At 37.9% G+C, this 20,826-nt stretch overlaps 2 protein-coding genes across 2 annotated transcripts; one reads left to right on the forward strand and one right to left on the reverse strand.

Annotated features, from left to right (window-relative positions):
• The first annotated feature begins 275 nt into the window (after window positions 1-275).
• LOC147506071 (peptidyl-prolyl cis-trans isomerase FKBP12-like) lies at window positions 276-1,516 on the forward strand. Its single transcript, XM_086604208.1, has 3 exons — window positions 276-434; window positions 511-590; window positions 925-1,516. Exons 1-3 carry the CDS (start codon window positions 345-347, stop codon window positions 1,316-1,318), a joined length of 564 nt encoding a protein of 187 aa, XP_086460334.1. The 5' UTR covers window positions 276-344; the 3' UTR covers window positions 1,319-1,516.
• A 175-nt stretch (window positions 1,517-1,691) lies between these two features.
• LOC147506072 (alpha-terpineol synthase, chloroplastic-like) lies at window positions 1,692-5,670 on the reverse strand. The gene is made up of 7 exons (XM_086558381.1): window positions 5,378-5,670; window positions 4,809-5,070; window positions 3,854-4,226; window positions 3,553-3,771; window positions 3,328-3,466; window positions 2,955-3,203; window positions 1,692-2,876 (listed from the first exon to the last, which is right to left on the reverse strand). The coding sequence occupies exons 1-7, from the start codon at window positions 5,594-5,596 to the stop codon at window positions 2,532-2,534; spliced, it is 1,806 nt and encodes a 601-aa protein (XP_086414507.1). The 5' UTR covers window positions 5,597-5,670; the 3' UTR covers window positions 1,692-2,531.
• Window positions 5,671-20,826: the final 15,156 nt, after the last annotated feature.

Raw genomic sequence — 20,826 nt, forward strand, 5'->3', positions numbered from 1 at the left:
TAACACAAATTTCAATTTGGGTGCAATGCATGTCATTAGCAGAACTAGTCTACTAAATACCTTGCTATTTGTCAGCAAAAATATTTGATGTTTTATACCCTTGAGATTTCGAAAACAAGTTACTGTCGAAGTGTCAAGTGCTGGGCACAAATTTTTGTGGCCAATTCTAGCTCGCGAGTGCACAACAAATTTTTCTGGCCCACTGGAGATGCCCTACTGGTCTCATGAAAATTGAAACACAAATTTCCCCCTCTTGCAAATCTCTACTTTACCCTTCCAATAATGCCACGGCAGCATAGCTTATCTGCAGACTCTACGTTTCCGTTTCTCCTCGAAATCGAAAAATGAACCAACTTGGTTTACACTTTGCTTCATCTAGCAAATGCAAACTTCTGCAGACCCAAAAAGAGTTCACCTTTTCTCCACTAGCAAAGGTGAAACCTGTTCGATTACTTACTTGCCAATAATCTGTTTTTGTTTTTTGATATTCTTACTGTTAAATAATTGTAGGTTGCAACGCTAAAGTATGTGAAATGTACGAAGAACCCGAGTGAACGAGATGTACCATTAAATACCAATGCCAGTGGGAAGTACGTAATTTGTTTTTTCTCATCAAAATTCTTATGCTAGGACTTAGTAATTGAGTTGGATCTTAATAAGTGTTGATATGCAATTCCATGCATAAACAGTTGTTATATAGTATTATTTTCGAAACAATAATTATTTTTTCGTGGTTTGAATAGGACTAATTAGATATTTAGATTATGAAAATTGGTAGCAGTTGCTACTTAGAATAGTTTGATTGCAAAGACTAGTTTCTGCATTTTTCATTACAAAGTTGGATATTTTTATTATTTACTTTATTTATTGTTTTTCGGTGCGAAATAAATGTTTTATGGTGTTGGTTTTTTTTTGTTAAGTAAGAATGGGAGTGAAAAAACAAGTTCTGAAGGCTGGAAATGGTCCAAAACCCGTTCCTGGTCAGAGTGTCACTGTCCACTGTACTGGATTTGGTAAAAATGGTGATCTTGGGGAAATTTTTTGGAGCACAAAAGATCCAGGGCAGGAGCCATTCACATTTAAAGTAGGCCACGGTGAAGTAATCAAAGGATGGGATGAAGGTGTCTTGGGTATGCAAATTGGAGAAGTTGCTCGTCTTCAGTGCTCCCCTGACTATGCATATGGTGCTAGTGGATTTCCAGCTTGGGGAATACAACCCAACTCTGTTTTGGTGTTTGATATTGAAGTCCTGAGCGCACGGTGGAATAAAACTTGGGGAATACAACAATTTATTTCCAGCTTGGGTAATGCACCATGACTATATTGCTAAAGTTGGACCATCTAGAAATGTGTATCATACTAGTAATTTGATGCTCCTCAGGGTTTTTACCTTATGCATTAGTTTCCCGAGTGTTGCTCTGGAGTTGTAATGGTGAATTGGACAAGTTATCTGACTGCAAACTATGTATCACAATGATGTTATGCTTGAAAAAAAAATGTTTTGCTTTTAAGAGGAGATCAATTTTTCATTCATTTGTCACAATTGGATTCGATCGAATAGCTAGATTATTATTAGTTCTTAATTCAGAAATGAAAGCATTAAGAAGACACAGAAACTGGAACATAAATGTAAAGGCTTGTTTTGTGTAGAACCTTACAAATATGACGGAATAGGGAAAAATGGTGGAAAATATTGTTTTGATTGAGCTCGGATTAGCACGAGCTGCCTACGTATTAAGTTCTCTGATGAAATTGAATCAAGTCAGACGTAGTTCCTCACTGAAATTGTGTAATAAAATGGTAGATGGAGAATGAAGAAGATGATAATGGAGAAGATGTCTAGGATTCTTCTCCCCTTTCCTTGGTAAATTCACTTGTGATTTATAGCACATGACTTTTAATGTGAGACTTGAATGAGCTTAAATGGAGGATAAATTAGTGCTTTACAGAATTATTGTAACGGCTGTCTTTCCATCTGTGAGCGTTACAAGACCTGGCTGAGATTTTGATATAAGAGACCTAACAGAGGTCTTGATATAGTTATGTGATGAGTTGTGTTGGACACATATAACCTAGATGCTGCATGCATATTGCATAATACACTATAGGAGTTCACTTGAATAATAATGCATTAACGTAGGTGTTGAAGCTTTCTAAGCAATGCAATCAACAAGCTGGCATATGCTAAAACTTTGTGTCTTAAGGACTACTCATTTCCCCACACTGCCTTGTGCGCTTGGCCGGAGTCTGAAGGAGAGCAGGATATTGCGTTCTTTCTAAGCGTTGCTCACTGATAAATTGCTAGAAGAACTTGGTGTCCATGTTGGTAAGCTGCTGGGTAGAGCTCAACTTTTTGGATTCGCGTTTGATGCTCATGAAAGAATTGATTAATTACTATTCCAAAACCGTATTTATTACTTTGGATTCGCGTTTAATTACTATTCCAAGTAATTGAAAACCGTATTAATAATTACTTAGTATTTATTTCTAAGTAATTGATTAATTGGATTCGCGTGTCACGAGATGATTAATTAATTACTATTTGCTGTATACTTAAGTTCAAGAGACTCCGAAGATTCCTTATTCTGGATAGTAATAGCTTCAATTAATAGTCCTGTGACACGCTTCTTGGCTTCATGGTCTTGAACACTAACTCCATCTCCGTTCTGATAAAAGGTATGAGCAGCCCTTGCATGATTAATAGCAATATTAACAAATGAACTTTTGAAAGGTGAATCATAGATCGATTTGTTTAGTTTCTTCCACACATCTGAGATTAGACCTTTAATTTTGTCACGAGCAACATGCTCCGAAGTATTTGCCTCGTGCATGTAACATTGGATTGCTGATAGTTCATCACCACTCTCCAGTTCCGCCTAAATCAAATATCATTTTTCAAAGAGGTTAGAAGCGGAAAAGTCAACAAACATTCCAAAACCGTATAGTCTACTTACTGATGAAGTTGCTAGGTCATTGCAAAGCCGGAAAATCATGGAAGAGTAATATATGAGATCTGAATTTCTGTCTAAGCATTCTAATATGTCATTTGTTATGAGTTGCTCTGTTCCAAAAAATGCATGGACTAGACCTACGGTTGTGGAAGATGAAACCCATGCATTTTCCAAGTATTCGCTGAGCGATGGTATGTATCTCATATAACTCCATTCTGCCTCCACCAACATTGCTTTACAAAACTCTGCCCACTGAAAAAAGGAATAAATTCAGCTGTACTTCTTTTTTGGTGCTCAATAAATTCAGCTAGAGACGGATTACAAATTTAAAATGAAAAAAATAAAAATTAAAAAGTAGATTAAACTGATGCAATACCGCTTTCTTCAACTGTGGTAAGATGTTAAACCCGCGTGCCTTGTATTTTGTATAGACGATGTCGTTTGTTGTGTTGAAAAGAGCCAAGAAACATGTTATCATATAGTCTGGAAGTTGTGCCAATGCGGCGAGATCCCACCTGAAGGAAGCTTTTCAGTCAGATACCAATTAAGCCTAATCTCTTGATTTAGATATGAGCCTCCGCAATATTATGTAGACGCCAACCTTTCTACGGCAGCAGTAAAAAGTTTAAGTTCTTCCAATGAACCATAATTATCATAAAGATCATCTAGCGTTAATATGAAACAAACAACTTTAGTTATCCATTCCCTACAGCATAGGTACTGAGGTTCATAAGCAAGTCCAACAGACCATAAGAAACCCTCTACCAATCGATCCCTTGCAAAGCTCAGTTTGTTGGATAAACCAAGATGTTTCCACCACCTGATAGACAACAAAACGAGTAAAGTATATGATCTACTCCAGACATAAATACCAATGACAAGAGTGCTCCAGTAATTCTTACCTAGACATATTTTTTAGCTCTTTTTGGTGTATGGATTGCAACATATTAAAATCCAACTTAGCAAGTTCAAGCAGGACTGGATTCATTCCCTCTTTGCTTTGATATGCATCAATGTAGTATCTAGACTCTAACCTTGGCATCCTCCAGTGCAAGGGAAGCTCCAAAGAATGAGTCACTTCTTCGGCAAGGCTTCGATCTATTTTACCATTTAGAAGCTTTAAATGTTTAGCTGTGAACTCTTTGGCTTCATATAAGATCTTCTCACCTTCCAAACAAAGGTGAGAAGCTTCATATAAAGTCAGCATTCCCTTAACATCTTGACACAAGCACAGATTGAAACTTCCAGTCTTGTCCTTGAAGTCATTAAACGCATCTACCATTGACATGAAATAAAGTAAGGGTAAAAAGGTTAACATGAGAGTGAAACCAATGTGCTCTGAGTTCTCCGAGGAAAAGAACCACAGACTGCGCAACATTGGGAAATGCTTAGGTGTTCAATAACGTACAAAGAAAAGAATGAGATTATGTTTTAAGATACCGCATGAAAGTTCTCTCTCTATCTATCTAGTTATATATGGTTGGCTATTACAGTTAATGACGTAGCCGAAGCGATATTAAAAGTTCATTAGAACATTAAAAAAATAAATTAAAACATAAATTTATTGATAATATTGAAGACTTTATTACTCTTTATGTAGAGAACTTCATCAAATCATCTTAGAAACCTATGTACCAAAACACTAAGAAACACTTTCCTAATCTATCTATATCATAATAGTAACCTTCTAAGACTACTAGAACTCACAAACTAGACTTCTAAACACTTTTAAATTGTACTTAAATAATAAAAACGAAAATAACTTGTTTTTAGTAAATTTGGATTTACTAAAAACAATTAGACAATAACCATAGACTCTATGCTGTACATCAGTTAACGTGTGAAGCAACGTTTTACCTTCTGAGACCTTAAAACCATGTTGTCGGAGGAGTTTGAAATACAGGGCCGTGGAATGTAAATCATCTTTAGGACATGCATCTTTGTTGATCCTTAGGGTGTCCAGTATTTTGTTAATATCTTTTTCAAAGTGGTATCCAACCCCAAGCCTGTTCAAGTCATCGATCAGTTCCAATTTAGTTAATGAACCCACTGTGCCATCAATAAGCATGTCTTTCACCTCTTCTTTGAGCTTTTCAACTCGTCTAGCGCATGCCTTCTCCTACAAAGTTGAAAAAAGTTTTCCTGTCATCATCTTAAACTTTGGAATATATATTCCTTATGTTTGAATTGGTCATTACGACTAAACTAGGATAACGTACTCAAAGTTTACACCAACTTGTGAATCAAATTATAACAAAACATCTTCCTGTTTAGCAGGTGCAAGTAATTAAAATGCCAATTGAACAGAACACATAACAGTATAATGTCTCAAGTATATGTCACCACATATTGAGAACAATGATACAAACGGAGAGTAAGTAAATCAGGATGCCAAATGATACAAACGGAGAGTAAGTAATAGTCACCTTATAATCAGTCTGCAATGACTCGAGCAAATCAGGATGCCAAATGTTCTTTTGGTATTTCCCTGATTGTTTGAGTTGATTAGTTTTTTCTGTACTGCTATCATTACTACTTTGAACATGGCAAGTCACCCGATCACTGGTAATATACCTTTGATTGATACTGTTACTTGGTGGCAACAGAGTAGAACTGTTAGTGTGGGCGACGAAGAATTGAGACATTTTAGTCTTCAATGAACTTCAACTAATTATTATATATACACTTATATATTTGATGTATCAGAACTTCATAGAAGGTCTACTTATATATACACTTACGAAGAAGAAATATCAGTAGTATTCCATCAACGTGAGAAATAAAAATTCAAGCAAAGACAAAACGTGAGAAATAAATTCATGGTTAGTTGACCATTCTGCTCACAATTACGTGTTATCGTACACTACACAATGACGATGTGTAGCATTCATGGAAATCGCCATGGAAATCACGTTAGGATATCACGTTAGGATACACCAAAATCTTCGATATTTTTTTTCCGAAGACCGGATTGCTGTACTGAGTACTGACTATTGTGAAATTCGGGGAGAAGCAGTGTTTAGAAAACCGGACAGGACCCGTGGTTGAACCGGGGTTGACAGGAACCCGTAAATTTTTGGTTCGGTATGGTAAAAACTGGAACTTTTTGTTGGACCCTCCGTCTAAGCTAAACCGGGGTTGAACCGTTAGTGTGGGCAACGAAGAATTGAGACATTTGAGTCTTTAATGAACTTCAACTAATTATGATACAAATTTCATGTATCAGAAGTTCAGAACTTCATAGAAGGTCTACTTATATATACACTTAACTGAAAAATAAAAATTCCAGCCAAAAAACACGAGAAATAAATTCATAGTTACTAAATCTCTTCTTTTTCATGTCTCACGATCAGGTGTCATCGTAGATTACACAACTACGATTGATTCTACACATTAATTCTCCACCATTCATACAAATCACATTAGGATACACAAAAAAATTCGATCTTTTTTTTACAGAAGGTTTTGGAATTGGGGGACAAGTAGTGTTTAGAAAACCGAACTGGACCGGTGGTTGAACCGGAATCCGATAGAAATCGGTAAATATTCGGTTCGGTGGTGAAAACTGGAATTACCGGTAAACCGGTTCGATTTTAAACTAAGGAAAACTGGACCACCAAAGTATAATTTGTTTTTCTTGAAAAATTGTTAGTGGTAGGGGTTGAACCTAAGTACTTAGCACCTAAACAAAGTAGTCCTCAACTTGCTATTATATGTTTCTTGTAGAATATTTCTATTTTGATTTATAATACCAATTAATACTGAATTGAAACATATATTTATTCATTTCTTTTTTATAATTATAAAATTTATTAAAATTTTTGCTAAATAAGTATCAATCATGATAGACCATTTCAACCCATTAGGACAAAGTATTTATTACCAGTTCGGTTTTTAAAATATTGGGACGAAATTGTTTTTTTGGTCAAGTCTAGCTAGGAAGTTCGCAACCAGTCATAAATATGACAACATTTAGATCCTTGGCGATCTACCACTTAAACTGGCTGGCAGATAACCCAATCTAAAGCAAGTACTAAGAAGAATTCAATGCTCCATTTGGAAAAAAAAAAAAAAGTTAAACTATTGAACTTGATTAATAATTTAATAGTACGAGGTTCCCACCCCACCCCCCCTTGCGTAAGGGGGCGACTACACCACATGACCCAGCACAAAAAAACCATCCGAAGTCGGCTGTGATTGGCTGGTGTAGAGAGAGGAGAGAGAGAGAGAGTTTAACTTGTTATTTTATTTCTACCAACCAATCACAGTCGACTTCGGACGTTTTTTTTTGTGCTGGGCCATGCGTTTTAGTTCTATCCTTTGCATAATGTAGTATTCGATTTGGACTTCCTGTCACGTTATTGAGACAAGTTAAACCACACAGATGGTGACATGTGTCTGAACTCGGAATGACCCATTGGTCATTTAAACACGAGGATCATGAATACCTATTTGTGACTTTGTTAGCAAAGCGTGAATTTGTTGCACACGGAAGCTGTTGACACTCTCTGATATCCAACCACGTATCAATCTTATTTTACCACTAAAACCATCCAAAAAAAACAGACGTAATAGATAAATATCTTCAAGTTTAATTCTTTTTTTAACATGCTAATCTACTCTTGATAAAAAATGAATTAAAAGATAAATATCTTCAAAGCTGAAATTGGAAAAAAACAATAAAGAAAAATTTTTCAAAACTGAATCCAAAAAGTAAGTCTTCAGCTTTCTAGTAGTATTCACCACAAAACACTTTTGTTTATCTCCTACGTTTAGTTGTAGTTTTTCTGGAAAGACTAAAAGTCCCTTTCACCAAAAAGTCATTTTCTTATATAGAGAAATTTTGAAAATACGTAGGTGTGTGTAGTGTGATCCATTTAGGATTCCAAGCATTATCTCAAATAGCACAATTCATTGTCATACTTGATATACTAAAACACTTTTAATATATATATATCTTTAATATGGAAAGTGACTATTAACAAATCCATATTTACAATAAAGCCCATGGAACTTACAAGAAAGTCTTTTTCTACCATTATTTAAATTTAAGTCCTTCCACCTCACTTGTATTCACAATTAAACAATTGGGAATATGTTCTTCACTGTCACACCCATGTCTAATTGACCCAATGTGACATTCAACATTAATTAAGCATTAAGAAACTATTTCTTATACCGGCCGAGTTTGAGCTCAATTAGTTATGTCACAATTTTCTAATACATAACTCAGTAGAGTGGTGGATCCTTTATTAGAATACGTGATTCAAGACATCCTACATTTATTACCCAAAACGTTAAGTCTAGTCTATGAATATACATTAGTTTTTAACGTCTCAAATTAATAAATTTGAGACACAATGAATTTTCACAATTTCTCAAGTCTAGGGAATAATTGGTAGAGTGAGATTTGCATACTAACCTTAATAGTGAATTGAATTTATAATGTGTTATCACTTTGATCCCTCAGTGTCAGTCATGTAACTGCACCAATATACATACTTAGAGTCATACTCAAATGATTGAGATATCATCATCCTATCATATAGCAGTTATGTATATTACAGTCGTATAAGTGAAGCATCCGACTTCACCCCTAACTGTGAGCAAATAGATACAATCAAATCTCCCGCATATGACTATTCATATGTTTGATTGTTCTAATTCTATTACCTATGGAACTTATGATTTCATCATATGATATTAATTCACCCATATGTATAATAATAATATTTGTGTATTTAATCATCATGTATAAACAATAAATATTTATTAGTTTTGTAAAGGCCAAATATCCCAACAATCTCTCACTAACCTTCAAAGCCATTTAACAACTATTCTAAGACCCATATTATCTATATAAAGGTTTGTATAAACATATAATAATATATAGTGTTTGGTCCTCATAGACTGTTTCATTCCTAATGAATAGTGTATCATATACATATGAGATCAAAAACATAGTCATCTTACCTTCAACCTTTTTGTAAAACACAAGGTTCTTCCTCACATTAGTCAAAACTAAACGATTTGATTGTTTGATCAAAGTTTACATTCCAACTCCTTGAAGCTTGTTTAAGTCCATAAACAGACTTTTTCAACTTGTAGGTACTGTAAAGCCTCCAAGTTCTAAAACGCGGTCTCTGCAGCCATTTGCCAAATCACATAGTCATAATGAGCAGCAATCACTAGAAGGACTCTAATGGACTTTTCATGGCTACTAGCGAAAAAAATTCTCAAAATTGATACCCTCTTTTTGAGTAAATATTTTCTCCACCAGTCTCGTTTTAAAAGTCTCTACCTTTCTATCGGCTCCTATTTTCCTTTTGAATAACCACTTATTCTTAATAGGTTTAATATTTGGCAGTGGATCAACAAGCTAGTTCCCATATATTGTTGGAATACATGGACTCCATTTCCGATCTCATTGCTTCAAGCCATTTTCTCAAATCAATGTCAGAAATTGCTTCAACTATGTATAGTTCATAGGATCTACATCCTGATTATCTGATATAATAGAGAAAGTTTCCCCTAAAAGGGTTAACTTTTCTGGAGGTCTAATTGCCCTCCGACTATGATGAAGTATTGGAGTAGGTTCAGGTAAACTCGGAACTTCATTTGGAAGGTTTTCATCTAATGTAGGAGTTACTTCAGATTGAACATTACCAGGAATATCTGCCGTCATTTTTTTAATGACCATTTCACTACAAGGTTTTAGTTTCACAATATAATCTTCCTCGAGACACTTAACATTTGTACTCACAAACACTGTTTGTTCTCTTGGATTATAAAATAAACCACCTCAAGTTTCTTTTGGATACCCAATAAACATACATACTTCAGTTCTTGATTCTAACTTGTCTGTTTCCTTTTAGTACATGCGCAGAACAACCCCATACATGTATGTGGTGTAAACTAGGCTTTCGTCCAGACCATAACTCCCTAGGAGTTTTAGGAACTGACTTAGAAAGAACCAAGTTCAAAATATATATCGTTGTTTCTTAGGCGTATCCCCAAAAAGATATAGGTAGAGTTGAATAACAACTCATCATGGACCGAACCATATCCAATAAGGTTATATTTCTTCTTTCAGCAACCCCATTAGAAGCTATATCATTTGCTTTCAAGCCATCTACTTCAATAAAACAATCAGCACTAAATAGAAAGTAATTTCAACTACAAAGTTTTAATACATACAAATACAAGCATATTACGATACTGTTCTATAACAGACCAACTTCGCTGAAAAAACAATTAGCATTATAAGTCTGGCTCAAAATTGGCAATTGAAAACTGCCTCTGAATTTATTATATAAACGAATATTCTAATTAGAACAAAAAAAAATAGAAAACTAAGACAAAATGGGTTGACTATCATTAAGCTACCTTTTATTTACTTGATCAAAGAACCATTGCTTCTAAATAATAAATACAAATTACAGAGAGAACTAGAATTGTACATTTGAATGAAGAGGAGCACAAGGGGTGATGTTTTGAAATGATTACCAACTCCCATAATACAACGGATAGTTGTAACATAAATAGAATAATCATTTCAAAACAAAATGGCTAGGTCAATTAGTAGCATCCCTGTAGCCTCTCACAAACCAGACGGGTCATCGATCTGTCCTACATGGCCTGAAATATTGTAGGTATATTTTTCAACCAAAGCACCATCTCCTTGTCTTGGGAAGATTTATTCATAACGACATCTAGCATCGGACTACCAAAAACTTGAGGGGTACTCTTAAAAGACCATATTCTGTCTTTCGGCCACGGTCTCTGGGGCTGCTTCTTCTGCCAGAAAAGGGTATTGTGAGCACACTAATACAAACACACACACAAAAGACAACCATACTTCTGACGCTCTAAACATAACTCTGCATGCTCATATATTAGCACTCTAACCCAACACCTCATCAGGGCATCAAAGATTTTGTTAGGCCATGCTTACGTTATATATAGACGTTCCACACCATTTAAAAGAACAAGTAACAGAAAAGCATTAAAGGTCCATAAATCCAGGGGAAATTGTGTTTATTTTTTGGGCTATTTAGCTTTTGGACCACTTTTTAATTAGATAATTTGCAGTTGGTCACCAATTGATCTTTTATTTGCGTTTGGGCCAAAATTGACGGTTGACTGCGTTAACCGTCTTATATATTCTATCTATAATTTTCTAGAAATGGCTAAAATGCCCTGCACATGCCATACACATGACTTATTTGTGGACCAAACACAAATATTACTATTAACAATATGACCAAATGCTAAAAATTCCAAATAATTATCAGACACTTGACAAGATCTAAGATTTGATTCAATGACCATATAAGAATCTTTTTGCGACCACAACTTAACCAACTTACATCCAGCACCTAAGCCAAGGTAATTAACATAGACATGCAAATACGACCGAAAAGTGATAGGCGGAAGCAAAACAAAATGCATATTATTATTTTTTGCATAATTGTACGAATTAAATAGTCTCGATTATTAAACATATTTTTTTTGTGGTAGGAGCAAAATGAAACTTCACGAATATTATTATGAACACGTACGTTTGGGGTTGTAATAATTTAATTGCTATACTTAGAGGTTAGAAGGTGTTTGATCTTCATTAACTTTTATACTAAAATAATTGTGAGGTATTGTTCAAATTGGACTATATATCTCAAGCCTAAATTTAAACAAGATTCTTACATCTATATAAAAATGACCGTTTGCAAAACACCTCATACAATTTATTACCAGTGTTAGTCATGGTGTTAAACAATTTATTGTTGATTCAATCGCTATCATTAGGTATAAACTGGAATATAATAAAGATTGGTAAAAGAGAGTGAATATTTGAGTGACTAATTTATCCAATTAGAGAGTTTTTACTTTCAAGGAGACAGTGGTGAGCTTATGCTAATGGGAGAGATGGAAGAATAGAGTGGTATAATATATAATATAATTTTTTTAAGGGTGAGTCTATAGGCGTAACAAGGAAATAATATTAGCAGCTAAAATTATTGTTTAATGGTACCAAGAACAAAAAATTGTACACCCCAATTAGCGGCTAATTTTATGTCAATTTAGAGTTGGTTATTGTATTTAGGGTACGGTCAACTACCAATTACATGAAAGATGCATCATAATTAAAGCATACAATCAGAATTAGAACAAATTTAGGCCCTTTATTAAATGCCCAAGTCTTATATCAAAATTAGGATTTGGCCCCCAAACTTTAACTGTAAATTATGGTTTGGTCCTAAGGGTAAATGTGTCAAACTGTCAATATATAAAATATAGATGAGCAATCGTAAATTTTGGCCCAAATGCAAATAAACGATCAACTGGTGACAAACTGCAAATTATCCAATTAAAAAGTGGCCCAAAAGCTAAATAGCCCTTCTTCTTCTTTTTGCTTTTCCGTTTTTTAGTTTTACTTTCCTGATAATTTAGTTTGGTGCATATGGAGATCACCACCCACTGCCAAATAAAATAGTAATTCAACACGCTAAAACTAACCATTCTTGACACCATAAATCTTAGGGTTCTGGAGCCATAAACTCGTTGGTGTGATGGCTTGTTGGCTTTTGCATAAAAGGAAGCAATTTCAGGCATAAACTTGTTGGCGTGATGGCTTGTTGACAATTCTTCGATTGGAGCAAGGCAAAGTAGACACAATAGCTCGATTATTCCATCTTTTCTTTTGACAATCCGACACAAAATTCTTGATGCAAACACGAACATCAATCAATTTTTTAGAAAACTTCACGTATCTGACTTTAAAAATAAATTTCTTTGGAAAATGGAGACATACCATATTTTCCTCCTCTTTAACAATTAACTCGTCTTCGAGTTCGTGCTCAAGATAAGAAACATTGACAACCTCTTTAGCAACAAGTAATATTATCTCATGCAAATCAACATCTTCTCCTAAAACTTTCGCAACATTAATCTTCTCTTGAATATTTTTCTCATCCCCAAATTAAAATAAATATCTATTGTTCATTCTCCACAATTTGATTTGATACTAGAACAATTGTAAGCACTTGAACTTCATCTTTCTGGGGAGTAGAATATAATGTATTATACAATCACAAACTTCAAGAGTGGATGCAAAAAATACCTTTTCACATGGTGGTAGAGATGGAGATGACTTCACACCATAAGGGCCATTTTCTAATGAAGCAAAATTTTCATTTGTAACACATATATCCGTTAGTAGCTTTCTAACGGACATAACTGTTAGGTTCTCTGGTATCCGTTAGTATAATTCCATTTTTTTCCCAATTATTATTACAAAATAGTTTTAATGTTTGGTGACAATTATGTCCGTTAGGAAACAACTAAAAAAAACATCCAGATGGGGTATGCATGGAACTAACGGAAAATAATACAATTAAATAAAACAGTTTTGCACTTTTGCCCGATGATTTCCTCTTTCTGGGGAGTAGAATATAATGTATTATACAATCACAAACTTCAAGAGTGGATGCAAAAAATACCTTTTCACATGGTGGTAGAGATGGAGATGACTTCACACCATAAGGGCCATTTTCTAATGAAGCAAAATTTTCATTTGTAACACATATATCCGTTAGTACCTTTCTAACGGACATAACTGTTAGGTTCTCTGGTATCCGTTAGTATAATTCCATTTTTTTCCCCAATTATTATTACAAAATAGTTTTAATGTTTGGTGACAATTATGTCCGTTAGGAAACAACTAAAAAAAACATCCAGATGGGGTATACATGGAACTAACGGAAAATAATACAATTAAATAAAATAGTTTTGCACTTTTGCCCGATGATTTCCCATGCTCGTCTCTCTCAAGTGTTTAAGCCTCCATCCTCTGTCAAACCCTCGCGAACGAAGATGGAAATGAACCAGGTACGATTTCTCTCTCAATCTCTTGATCTGTTTTCTTTCTCTTCTACCCAAACCCTAGCTAGTGAATTTTCGAATTTTTTTGTTTTCATTGTGCTCCAAATTAGGTTTATTTAATTGTCTTCCTGATGAATTTGGTGAAATTATGTTTTGTGTGGAAATTGTAATATTGGAATTTAATTATTTCGTTGGTTTGGGATTTGGTTGTCTAATAAAATATCAAATGAATTTATTTATTAATTTAATAGTTTTCCTTGTTTTTTTTTAAGTGAAATCCATCTTCAGATATGGGTTGGTTTATTCCCTGTTCATTTTGTTTTTTTTTGGTGAAGTGAAAAGCTTCGGGGACATTGAACCTTTACTATATTGCTAAATAGCTCAACAAAAAAGTGCAGTAGTACTTATGGAAACATTTTCAAATTCTCGAGAGCAACTCTTTGGAGAGTCTGCTATGATTGAAAAGGTTGATAATGATTTTTAATAATGGTCTTGTCGTGTTTATCAAAGGGTTTTCAGTGTGTGCTTTCTACTTAAGAACATATACACTATAGTTGATAAGTTTCATTCCGCTTAGATGATTCACGCTTAATGCCTTTTTCAACATGCTTTTTGAATATTTTTGTCCCCATCCTTGAACCATGAAGTGATCTACAAGACTATTCTACTACTTTAGCCTTGCCTTTTTCTGAACAAGCACCTTTGCCAATTAATTCTTATTCCGCTTATTCTTAATAGTGTTATTATGATTATGAAATGGTCTATACTAAGTAGGCAAGGAATTCAAGACAAATTGGATGAGAAAGTTATCATCATATATAGTCTGTTCAATGGGGTTTCCTTAAAGCCCTGAAATTGAAATTAAGGTATTTTACAATCTCTTCATTTTGATTATTTTATATGCACCAACGACAAGCTGTTGATGGCCGTCCTTTTACTGGTTATTGTCTGCTTTTAATGGGGTTGTTTGTAATCTTTGCAGGTTATGAACACTAGTTCCTTTTATTGATTGTGGTTTTGGTTATTGTGGGATGGGGTAGTTTGTGGTGCTTTACTGATAAAGGTAGATATTTGTGTATAAATGATTCCTTTCTATGAATTGAAATTTGCACTTCAATTTTGTAATTTGGAACCAATGTTGTTAAACAATAAATTTTGTCTATACCTATTCCGTACAAGATTACAAGGTACATTATTTTCTTAAGATACTTGTAAACCATTTGCCAACAGTATGGAACCGAGAAGATGTATAGTGATTGTAGGTGAGAAGACTAGAGCGTACTTTTGACAAGAGTGATTCTCCTTCCTTTAGGCTTTAGAAAGCAACTTCTTCTTCTCCAGAGCAAAATTTTCTAATCTAATCCTTATGTCAAAGGAATCCAAATTGCTGGTGATTACATAAATAGAAGAAGCAATAAAATGTTTTGTAAAGTGTCTGGCTTCTTTTGTCTGAGCAGTAATTTATGTTGTTGTCGTTACCATATAGGCTGGAAAAAAAAATTGTCTTAAAGGTTTACTTTTCTATTTATATATTATTTTTTTTCCGTGATACTCATTACCTACATTGAAGTTTTCTCTTCATTGTGGAGTAGGTGATCTGTCATGAAGCTTTCACACATGTGGAGGGTCAGAAAAAATTTGTTCAGATTGATCAAAATGATTTATTTCCTTATCTCCTTGTCAATATTGGCTCCGGTGTCAGTATTATCAAGGTACAATGCACATCGTTATCACGGTTTGATCTATAATCCAAGAGACATAGTCTACTTGTCAACCTTGAGCTGCTTTTTAGGTGGATGGAGATGAAAACTATGAGAGAATCAATGGAACAAATGTTGGGACTAGGGAGGCTTTTAACGAAATGCAAGAGGTACTTCTCTTATTGGTTCCTTTAAACTCTCAATTTATTTTTATTTTATTTTTTCAATTTTCTTCTTTAAATGCAGTTCTAGATTTATTTACTTTCTTTGATAAGTTAAAGAAGACTTTTCTCTAAGATCTTCACATCCATTTCTTGTTCTAACTTTAATGAATTGCTGGAGTTGAGTCAACGGGGAGACAATAGGGAAGTAGACATGCTTGTTGGAGACATCTATGGTGGCCTGGACTATTCCTAGGTATATGTACTATCTGTTTCCAATCCTAATCTCACTTTATTATTTTCTTAACTTAAAATGATATTTATATATAGGTGAAATTGTAATTTTGACTTTAGTAACCCATTCTGTTGGAGTGCTACCTACTTCAGAGTCTTGCTAAGGGGGTAAAATATTGATAACTCTTTTGTTGAGCAGATGAAAAAAATATAGCATACAATGAAAAATTGAGAAAAAAGTGAGTTGGGGTCAAAGTTAGTTAAGAAACGCGTTGAAAAATTGAACAACATAAACTTCTTTTTTGTGAAAACTTGAGTGGGCATTGATATGCTTATGGTTCCAGTTCAAAGTTTGCATTTTTTATCGGCGTTTCTTATAGTATGCAATTATTAGGAAATCAAGAACATTTAGAAGCCAAAGTGAACAAGGTTCCATCACCAAGCCCAAGACCGCGGCACACAGTATGGGCTGAGAGGCTGGAGGGATGACCTACGCCAACGAGACGTCAGAAATTCTAGTCCCAAGTTCTTTTTCCTCTATGGAAGGGAAACTGGTTTTGTTCTTCCATTGAAAGTGGAATCACTTGCACTATAAAGCAGTCTAAAAATGTGAGAACTCTTCAGATCCAGCCTGTGTAGGTACAACACTTAGGTGCCACACTTTCAGTTTATGCTCCTATTCCAGGAAAACTTGTTGAAAGACTGTTTGGGATGCTAAGATATTTAAATAGGACAGACATTTATCTAGGTGTATCAAGTTCTGGTCCCACCTGCTGGCTAATTCTAGGTGTTGATGTCATTTCTCAGTTTGAAATAATTGGATACTGTTACAACCTTATTTCTCTTACGGGCACTATTCCCTAGCCCTTAAGCACTATTCTCCTTCTCAGCCCTTTCACTCTCCTTTGCTCTCCTAAGTCTTTTCTTTTCTTAGGTTAATGGATCCGCCTCTTTTTCTCTCCCCCACTATTACTCTTTATACCTTTCTTTTCATCCATCATGGCCCTCCACCTGTCCCTCCATCTCGCGGTCCTCTTAGCTCCATGTGTAGGGTTTCCGTACCGCGACCACACGCTGTCACCCCGATCCGGTGGATCGCGGACTTATGTGCTATGCTGACCCGGCCCATCTCACCATTGATATCCCGGTGCTACATCCTGCCACTACATATGCCCCCTCTCGAGTCCGCGATAGTATCTCGGTCGGGGAGTCGAGAGTTCTCCACTTTAAACCTTCCAACCGTAGCCTTCTGTCTTCTTTTCACCGCTGGATTCACGAGTTTCCACGTGAGTACAACTGGCGCCCCCTCGTTTCTTGCGCATCCACGCGTCCTTCACTGTCTGGTTCCTTTTGATGTCCCCTCGATTTCAGCTCCCCTCAAATTACTTTTTTACCACCTCCTCTTATAAAAAGCCCGCTCAATTTTTCCTTTCTCACCTAGCTTTTCTTTTGCCTTTCAGTTCCTCTCAACCTCTCCATCTACCTTTCTTCTTGTTTCCCAGCACCGGTCGCTTTCACGGTCGTCTTCTCCGGTTTCTTCTGCGGAAATTCTTGCTCTGGCTGCTTTCCTTTTACCTCAGGTTGGTCTCCTCTTCTCTCTAGCTCCGTTTAATTGCTATATTGCGCATTTCTCCTTTGTCCTTGGTATTAGAATCTGTTCATCTCCCCTTCCTTCTTCGCCTTGTTGTGGCTGTGTGTCTTCCACTCCGACCACGATGTCGGCTCCGAGATCTGCCACTTCTCCCTCTTCCCAGTCACGTAGCCGTGCTTCCCCACCTCTCCCCGACCAGACCGAGGCCCCTTCAATCTCTGGGCAAGCTTTTGCCCTCCCGCCGCCCCCACCACGCAGCCGTAGACCTAACCTTGAGGCTGTTAAAGCGGCTTACGAGATACCCGCTGACGTCATCTTAGAGCATGTGCCTGACCTAACTCATTTCCCGCATCTAGTTCCCTACAGGCCGGGGTGCCTCGTGGCCACGGTAGGACAGATTGTTGCCGGCCTGCGTTTGCCCTTCACCCGTCTTGATGTCGAGGTGTGTAATCACTTTAACATCCCCCCTTGCCAAGGCATTGGCAATTTCTGGAGGGTCATGTATGCCGCGAACCACTACAACCGTTCCGAAGTACCCAAGATAACGGTTCGTGACATGACCGCTCACTTCTTCATCAAAAAGAGCACCAAGGATGTCAGTGTCGGCTATCACTCCTTTTGTGTCCGCCCTAGAAAGCAGCATTTTATTCTTCGTGTAACTTCCTCAGACAAATTGTGGCATCACTACCCTCTTTACATCTCAGGCAATTTCCTCTCCGCGGATCTTCCATCCGAACTGAATCTTAACCACTTGGATTTTCTTCCTAGTGGTGAGTCTCTCTCTTTATCTACACCCATTGATGTATATCTGTTGGTTTCTCATCTAACTTGACGGCTCTCTTTTTCAGGTTGGCACCTCGACTCAAAGTCGCGACCTTACGACCACATTTCCTCGACCACTTTCCAAAAGATTCGCGACCTGGGACCTGCTCAAGCCGTGATACTTGGGATTGACCCTGCAACCGCTACTCCCCTACTGTCCGATCCTGAATTGAAATCCATAGGAAAATACTGCTCCCCATTTTTCCGTCCTCCTCCCCCCAAAGAAAGAAAGCCACGTGACACCCCACCTCCTAAGGGAAAGCGCCATACCACGAAACCCCCACTCCGTCCCCAAGCACGTTTTTCTCAAGAAGACCACTTCTCCCCCCGCAGCCCCTACTCCCTACCGATCCCTGACTACTTGGGAAGATCAATACTCATCCTATCATTCCCCTTCCACCACTTCTCAAACTTCAAACATGGGTGTTAACAAACGCAAACTCTTCGACAATGACTCAGATGAGGATGTCGTCCCCATTGCTGCCCCCCTCGCCGCTGCTCATTCCTCTCCTCCCCCAGCCTCCAAATGTCCACGACCCTCAGCTCCTGAAGAGGGTCCCCCAGCTAAGAACACATCTCCACCTACCACGCCTCCCCATGCGGAACAGCGGCCCGGGAAAGAGGTAGCACCCCGGACTGATAAGGGGGCCGCTGGACCCGTTCCTCTGTTTTGCCCCGCTTTCAAACTTCGCAACTGCATTCTAACTGTCAATGACTCTGCCTTGGAAAATCCGGCAGTGGCTTCCTCCCTGTTCTTTGGGTCTCATCTCCCCAAAGATATGACGTACGCTGAGGGGGGCTCCTTTGAGTCTCACCGGACTTCGTTCTACACCGGCTGGGAGAAGGTAACCTTTTCTTTTCATTCGAGTATCTTTCTTCCCTCTCTCTGAGTATTCTAAGTCCTATTCCCTTTTCCAGATGAGTTTGGATATCTCCTTCATGATCCGCGGCCTCTTTGGTGCCAGGGCACGGATCGATGAGTTGGACAAGGAAGTCGCCCATTTAGAAACGAAGAATGTAGCCGCGGACCTGGACAAGCTCAGGGCCCAGGACAAGCTTAAAACTGCAGAGGCCGCCCACCTTGCTTACATGGACAAGGTTAATGACCGCTTGAGTAATCAGCGCGAGACCCTTCAAGAGAAGCACGCCGCCGCTCTGGACTCCCTCTCTCAAAAGCATCAGGAGGAGGTATCGGCTCTCCTTAGCCAGCATGAGGTCGATATGGACGAGCTCCGGAATAGCTTTCGGGCCCAAGCCGAGAAGAGGGTGGCCAAGAAGGTCAAGGAGGAGTTAGACCGGCTCACCAAAGAAGGTCGTCTCCTTCCTGAAGCCCCTGTCGCTGCTCCACTATCCGAGGTCGCTGTGCCAATTCCGGACTCCACTTTTGAAGGGCAAGAGGCCGCTGCGTTGGTAGCCGGGGCGATAGATGAGGCTGCGGATGAAATCATAGCAGAAGCCGCCGAGTCCGTGATCCGCGAAAGTACTGCGGCTTAAAAATAGCTTGTTTATGCCCTGGCTAGGCTTCTTTTGATGCTACTTTGTCATACTCTTTATGCTACATTTTGTGGTATTTTCACCCCCTCCAGTTGGGATGTTCATATTATGTTTTGCTTGTTTGTCTGGATTGTTTCTGTTGATACTCTTACTCGTATATGGATCCAAAGAATAACCGCCCCTATTAGTGTATTTACCCCATTGGTTGGGAATATTTGATTTGCTTGCCCCACGCCGCCCGGGCCTCCGCCACTCTCTACCTCCTCGGTAGGCACTGCTCGGCGCGGCTGAAGCCTCTTCGCCCGCTTGCCCCTATCTCACATAGGTCCGAGGCAACTCCTCTCACCCCGGCACTGTGGGACCTCATCTTCGTGTGGCAACTCTTTTTGCCCCACTAAAGTTTGGACCTCTCGTCCTTGGAGGGCTCACCCCCTCCCTTCCCTTCACTCTGAAGGGCAATGAAAACTCATGCAATAATACTTAACTCAAAAGTGCTACGGTTTTATATATGTACAAATAGCTCATGCCATTTTCAGTTTCTCTCATTACATTTACTCATGAAATCTTTTCAGCAACCTTACATTCCACGGCCTATCCACCGCTGTGCCCTCCACAGTTTGTAACCTGTAGGTGCATGTTCCCCCCACCTCGACCACCACGTAAGGCCCTTCCCATGTCGGACCCAACTTCCCCTCGCTGGCTTTCTTGGTGCTGGGGGTCACTCGTCGAAGCACCTTGTCTCCCACCTTAAATTTCCTCACTCTCAGTTTCTTGTTGTACTGCCTTTGCAGGCGGCGGTGATATTCTTCCAGTTTGATGCGTGCTGTGTCTCTCCTTTCTTCTGCTAGATTCATGTCTCTGCCCGAATGCCCCAGTTTGACCCATCCTTGACAGCCGCGGTCCTAGTGGTTGCCGCCACCATTTCTGTCGGTATCACGGCCTCTACTCCATACGCCAATGCAAAAGGGGTCTCCTTGGTCGAGGTTCGTGGG

This window comes from Coptis chinensis, chromosome 4 (genome assembly GCF_015680905.1).
Source record: "Coptis chinensis isolate HL-2020 chromosome 4, ASM1568090v1, whole genome shotgun sequence".
Classification (NCBI taxonomy): Eukaryota; Viridiplantae; Streptophyta; class Magnoliopsida; order Ranunculales; family Ranunculaceae; genus Coptis; species Coptis chinensis.

Coding starts and splice junctions, on each gene's coding strand:
- LOC147506072 (XM_086558381.1), bottom strand. CDS start 5,596: ATGTCTCAATTCTTCGTCGCCCACACTAACAGTTCTACTCTGTTGCCA. Junction 4,227..4,808: donor TGGTTTTAAGGTCTCAGAAG/GTAAAACGTTGC, acceptor TGTCAATGGTAG/ATGCGTTTAATGACTTCAAG. Junction 3,204..3,327: donor TACCACAGTTGAAGAAAGCG/GTATTGCATCAG, acceptor TCCTTTTTTCAG/TGGGCAGAGTTTTGTAAAGC.
- LOC147506071 (XM_086604208.1), top strand. CDS start 345: ATGAACCAACTTGGTTTACACTTTGCTTCATCTAGCAAATGCAAACTT. Junction 435..510: donor CCTTTTCTCCACTAGCAAAG/GTGAAACCTGTT, acceptor AAATAATTGTAG/GTTGCAACGCTAAAGTATGT. Junction 591..924: donor AATACCAATGCCAGTGGGAA/GTACGTAATTTG, acceptor TTGTTAAGTAAG/AATGGGAGTGAAAAAACAAG.